Source organism: Chlorocebus sabaeus, chromosome 8 (assembly GCF_047675955.1).
Source record: "Chlorocebus sabaeus isolate Y175 chromosome 8, mChlSab1.0.hap1, whole genome shotgun sequence".
NCBI lineage: Eukaryota > Metazoa > Chordata > Mammalia > Primates > Cercopithecidae > Chlorocebus > Chlorocebus sabaeus.
The window spans coordinates 138,445,351-138,451,627 of record NC_132911.1 but is presented as its reverse complement, the minus strand read 5'-3'; the positions used below and the strand labels follow the sequence as shown (position 1 = coordinate 138,451,627).

Genomic DNA, 6,277 nt, shown 5'->3' with positions numbered 1-6,277 from the left:
AGAACATGGGCCACATCAACTCATTACTCATGAAATAACTGTCAGGCTGAGTTTGTTTCTGAGGCTAAAGGGGTGACCAAGACGGACAGAGGTAAGGGAGGGAGATAATGTCACATAGGAATGGACGTTACGTAGAAAATATGAAGTGTCTTAGGAGGGTTACTTTAGATGGGTTTCTAGGGGTGAGGGTTAGGGGTTGGAAGATGTCATTTGAGTCGAGGACTACAGTGTTGGAGCTAAACACCTTAACATCAAAACCAAAAACAAGGTCATTAAATTTCCACCAGACTCAGCTGCCTGCCGAAGGCTGCGCCACAAGCAGAGAAATGAATGAGCAAGTGTTGGAGGCGCGCACACCCAGCGCAGACTTGTTGCGGGACAAAAAGAGACGTGAGGAAGTCGCCATATCACGTGTGATCTTACGCTGCTCAGTGCTCTGTAGCCCCTAAAACCCAGCTGGGTGGCCCAAAGGAAAGCACCACACGCTTCAGGAAACGCCGCAGCTTCCAGCGGGATGCAGGCTGGGAGCACCCCGATAGACACATCAGTAAACTGAGAGCAAGAAAAGTTAATTCGCTGCCCCAAATTAGGCAGTGAGAGGTAGCGCTGCGACACGAAGCGTGCCCAGAACTCTCCTTGCACGCCCAGCCCAGCAGCTCCACATGCCGCGGGTCTAAGGTCGCCCTGGCAAAGGCCGGGCAAGACCGCCAGACTCCCAATCCCGAGATCCTTGCTCCGGCCCTCCCGAGGGCCCCTCCCTGGGCGTGGCTCAAAACGAGGCGCGGCGGAACCGCGGAGCAGGATAAAAAACACGGCCTGCGGCTGCGAGCATGCGCGTTAGCTCGGCCCTGCCGGGCCGCGCTCGGCGCCAGGGGAGGGTCACCCGAGGCGGACGTCCGCTACGCAGGCGTCTGCGCCCCGTGGGGAGGAGGGCGAAGACTCCATCCGCCATGTTGGATGCCGCAGATTCGCCATAACCTCGCCGGCTCGTTTCTTAAAAAAATAAAAATAAAAAGCGAAGCGTCAGCAGGGCGCCCCGCCTCCTCGGTCGGCACGGGAGGGGGCCTGGAAGAGCCCGAGGCTTTTTTTTCCTCCGCCGTGGGGGCGTTGCCATGGAGACGCGGGCGGCAGGTGAGCCGGGCTGGGGGTTGGGGTGAGACTGGGTGGGGGTGGGGCGCGGCGCGGCGCGCGGGAAGCCGTTTCGAGCGTCGAGTCGGGAAGCAGCGCGCCGGCCGCGGAGGGATCCGGGTCTGGGGAGGAGAGCGAACGTAGTTGCGTGCTGCGGCTCACGTTCAGTCGCTGAGGTATCCCGCCGCAAAAAAATGAAAAGCAAGGAGGGAGCGAGTGGAAGAGCACGCGCCCGGCCGTTTCCACGGCAATGGGTGGTGTCTGGGCGCGCGCCAGTGACGGAACGCAGTGGGCGCGAGGTTCGAATCCCGGCGATGCCAGCTCTTTGACTGAGTGGACCTTGGCGGGTCTTCCTTCTTGCCTGGCCTCAGATTCCTCCTCGGCGAAATGAGTACCTCCTGCAGGTTTCCCGGCCGGCGGCTGGACCTGATAGATTGACAGATCTTCCACTTGACATCCGGTGCAAGTCTTTTAACCTTGAGCTTGGGGGTCTTCACCTGTAATTACTACAAGCTTCCACATTTGGGCACTGACTTAACACGTTTTGCTGCTCAGCTCTCTTGAGAACTCTAATTTGTAGGTCATTTATTATGAGGAACAGAAGTTCAGAGAGGTCAACATCACACATTTCAAAAACGATAGAACTGGGGCTTTAAAAATTAACTTCTTCCAACTTGGGCTAAAATCCAAACTCCTGCGTGCTCGCCTGACTTGTACCTCTGTCTTCTTAGAATAGGGTTTGGCTCATGTAAGTGTTCAGTATATACTTAGTGAATGAAAGAACGAACGCGCTAACTGATCACGCCTGCCCATCAGTCTGGCCCTTTTTTTTTTTTTTTTTTTTTTTTTTGCTGAGCCCAAGTGACCTTTTGGAGATGCAAACATCGTGTCACTGGGACTTACCCTGCACAGCTGCCTCTCTCCAGTTGTATGTTCTGAGCCTACCAGTTCATCTTCTGAAACATCTGTAGTGTGTGTCCCCATGCTGAAGGAAGTAGCGTGTCACTACCTCTAACCCCCAGGGGCGGGTTAACCCCCTTTCCTGACTTTAGTTTCAAATAACAGCTTTGCAAGGAGTCCCTCTGCACGCCAGGCAGGGGTAAAGAGCGGTGCCAGTCATAGTCCTGCCTTCACCTGCTGCGGTGCTAGACGTGGGAGAATGTGTCCTGGAGTGACAGAGTGGGCCCAGAGCCAAGTATTGGTTCAGGAGACCCGAACTATATCAGGCGTGCTTTTTTAAATTTAATTTTTTTAATCTTTTGAGGCGGAGTCTCGCACTATCACTCAGGCTGGGGTGCGATGGCACAATCTCCGGTCACCGCAACCCATGCTTTCCGAACTCAAGTGAACCTCCCACCTCAGCCTCCCAAGTACCTGTGACCACAGGTGCGCTGATGAGCTGTGGTGCCCAGCTAATTCAGGTATGCTATCTTATGTTAGCCTAAAATGAGCACTGGAGAGACCTACTCTCCAAATACAGGTTGAGCATCCCTAATCCAAAAATCCGAAATCAGAAATGCTCCAAAGTCTGAAACTTTTGAGCACTGACATGAGGCCACAGTGGAAAATTTTCTGTCTGACCTTGTGAAGGTTCTCAGTAGAAATGCAGTTGCATAACTAGGTGCAGTAGCTCACGCCTGTAATCCCAGCACTCTGGGAGTCTGAGGCGGGAGGGTCGATTGAGTCCAGGAGTTCAAGTCCAGCCTAGGCAGTGTAGTGAAACCCCATCTCTCTTTTTCTCAGCAAAACAAAACAAAACAACAAACAGTTACACAACTGTAAAGGCGATGCTGTTAACATTCAGAAAGAAATGTAGGCTGAACAGCAGACTTAAAGCCAGCCATTGTTTATCATTCTGTTGTTTAGCAGCTGACACGTGTTCTGGTGATGCTGCTGTGCTGCTGAGGTACCTTGAACACCTTGTTTTTCACTGTATTAATGGTGTGTCATATTTTTTACTGGTAAGGACTTATGTGTAAATAAATGTAAGAAAGTGATCGTCTTATTGGTAGCATAGAAATTCAGAGTCAGGAATGGTGGCGATGCCAGACAACCACAGATTGCCCATATGCGTGGCTGAGATAGTGACACGTTTGCTTTCTGATGGTTCATTGTACACTAACTTTGTTTCATGATCAAAATTAAAAATATGGTAAAATTACCTTCAGACTGTGTGTATAAGGTGTTCATCAAACATAAATAAATTTCATATTTAGACTTGTGTCCCATCCTCAGGTTATCTCACTATGTATATGCAAATATTCCAAAATCCAAAAACATCTGGAATTCTATAACTTTGGGTCCCAAGCATTTTGGATATGGGATCCTGAAACAGTAGTTTATTTGGGAATAATAGGGGATTGCAATTTAGATAACGTGCGCTATGCTGGATCATAGGCACATCCAAAGAAGTTGGGGCAAATGGAAACTTTTAAAGACCAAAGGGAAGTCCACCTATGCGGTTTTGAAACAAAGACCATTGGTTTTAGAGGCTTATTGCAGGAGTTGGCATTAGTCCATTGGAGACAGGTGCACAGGCAAGTGTCCTGTGCGAGCAACAGGCTCTAAGGAATTCCTGGCATAGTTCCTGTCATAGGCATACTTGCATGAGGGCCCTTCCTTCATATCCTCTGGCCCCATTTTGTTTAAGAGTTTCACATGAGTGACTCCATTTTGATAAACGTGAAATATCTTCTCGATTGGTACCTTCTTCCTCCCACGTTGTTACTTGTGTAGAGAGAATGAGTTGTCCACTTCTCCACTTCTGGAATTTACCCAAGAGTTTTAAAGAAGAACTCTGGACATATGTTGACGTTGCCTTCAATTTCCAGCTGTACCAAATGAGAAAAGATCATATATTAAAATGTGTTACGGTCAACTCATGGTCAGCTAATTTCTGAAAAGAGTTTCCTGTTTTGGTTAATTTAGGAAAGGGAGTACCATGAATGATAACAAGGTGGAGTTGCATGTGGTCTACAGAGCACAGCTGTAGGTGGCAAATGAGCTGAGATGGTCATTGTGTGAATTGGAGCCCTGTTTCCACAGTACTCCCTTCTTAGTGGGCTCCTCCTTTGCCTCCGGTTAAAGGGTTCCTGTTTCTTGTCTCCCCATACCTTGCAATTTACATAACTTTTCAAAGATAGCTATCGTTAAGTAGAATTAAGCTCTTGCCTAGAGCAAGGGCAGTCAGGAATCAGATATATTAAAGTCTCCTTAATTGCATTTCCTTTTATAGATAGTTTCAAGCATACCGCCTCTGAAAAGTTCTGCACCAAGATGGGTTGATTTAATTATGTAGAAGAGATTTAGTCTAGAGTTAAGTTTTCCCTCTCTTCTCAGCTGTTTACCCAGTTAAACTTTCACTGTTTTTGCAATTTCTCAAGGACAGGCATCAACTTTAAGGGCTGGAACATTTAAGAGGGTGGAAAGAGCCTGTGCTCTGGGCCCAGGGATCTGCTTCTCACCAGATTCCTGACCTAAGGGAAGTCACAGAGCCCTTGGGACCCCAGTCCCTTCATTGGCAAAGGAGACACAATCCTGCCACAGGTGGCTGCTGATGGCATTCGGGAAATGGGATTTGTCGCTTCCCTTCCCAGAACCAGACTTCCCAGTGTACAGCTCAGTACACTGTCATCCACTCGCTTCTTGAAAGCATTTGTGAATGGAAAGGCAGAGCCTCCCAGACTCAGGTCATCCTCCCACATCAGCCTCCCGAATAGCTGGGACTACAGGAGTGCACTGCCACACCTGGCTAATTTTTGTATTTTTTTGTAGAGATGGGGTGTCATCAGGTTGACCAGGCTGGTATTGAACTCAGCCCAAGAGATCCATCCACCTCGGCCTCCCAAAGTGCTAGGATTATAGGCTTGAGTCACTGTGCCAGACTGAGTAATTTTTAATAAGTCATTTTTTAACATAAATAAAATTAATTTATTGACACAGAGTTTCGCTCTTTGCCCAGGTTGGTGCGCAATGGTGTGATCTTGGCTCACTGCAACCTCTGCCTTCCGGGCTCAAGCGATTCTCCTGCCTCAGCCTCTCAAGTAGCTGGGATTACAGGCATGCGCCACCATGCCCGGCTAATTTTGTATTTTTAGTAGATACGGGGTTTCACCATGTTGGTCAGGCTGGTTTCCAACTCCTGACCTCAGGTGATCCGCCTGTCTCAGCCTCCCAAAGTGCCGGGATTACAGATGTGAGCCACCGTGCCTGGCTGAGTAATTTTTTTAAAAGAGAGAGAGAAAAAAAAAGCAGAGCAAAGCAAAATAGACATTTTAAACATCTTACAGATTTAACGTTGCCTCCTTTTTTTTCAAGGAACACAAAATATATAGATAATTGAGTTTGCTTATAAAGATAATGTTTGGCATATCAATAGAAAAACAGGGACTTAAAATTGGGTGACATGATTTTCTTTTTTTAAACTAAAAAAAACTGTAACCTGACAAATTATATTTGTTTATGGGGTATAATGTGATGTTATGATTTATGAGTATAATGTGGAATAATTAAATCAAGTGAATTAACATATCCATCACCTCAAATAGTTATCATTTTGTGGTAAGTAAACATTTAAAATGTACTCTTAGCAAATTTGAAATGTACATTATTACTGTATTCACCATGCTATGCAATATGTCTCAAAGAAAAAAACTATTCCTCTTGTCTAATTGAGGCTTTGTACCCTTGATCATCATTTTTTCCTGCACCCTCAGGCTCTGGTACCCACCATTCTACTGTCTGCTTCTTTGAGCTCCACTGTTTTAGAGTTCACATGTAAGAGAAAACATGCAGTGTTTGTCCTTCTGTGCTGGCTTATTTTACGTGGCACAGTGTTCTCCAATTTCATCCATGTTGTCACAAACGACAACATTTCTTTTTTACAACTGAATAATATTCCATGGTGTATATGTCCCACATTAAAAAAATCATTCAGGTGTTGTTGGCCACTGAGGCCGATTCCATACTTGGCTATCGTGAATGGCACTACAGTGAACATGGTTCAGTCATCCCTTTCAGTATACGGGTTTAAAATCTTTTGAGTTCTTTTCAATCATGTAATACATGGAGCTGCAAAAGGTGGAACTCTGGAATCGGGTGCCTTTGTGTTCAACACAGTCAGATCAAGGCAGAATGGGTGGGGTACGGA

At 47.0% G+C, this 6,277-nt stretch overlaps 1 protein-coding gene across 2 annotated transcripts in view; it reads left to right on the top strand.

Annotated features, from left to right (window-relative positions):
- Positions 1-849: 849 nt before the first annotated feature.
- Positions 850-6,277, top strand: part of ZFAT (zinc finger and AT-hook domain containing) — a 233,530-nt gene continuing 228,102 nt past the window's right edge. For both annotated transcript variants that reach the window (XM_008001600.3, XM_008001598.3), the window contains exon 1: positions 850-1,131. In XM_008001600.3, coding sequence (XP_007999791.3) covers positions 1,113-1,131 — 19 coding nt within the window. In that variant the 5' untranslated portion in view covers positions 850-1,112. The remainder of the gene's footprint in view (positions 1,132-6,277) is intronic.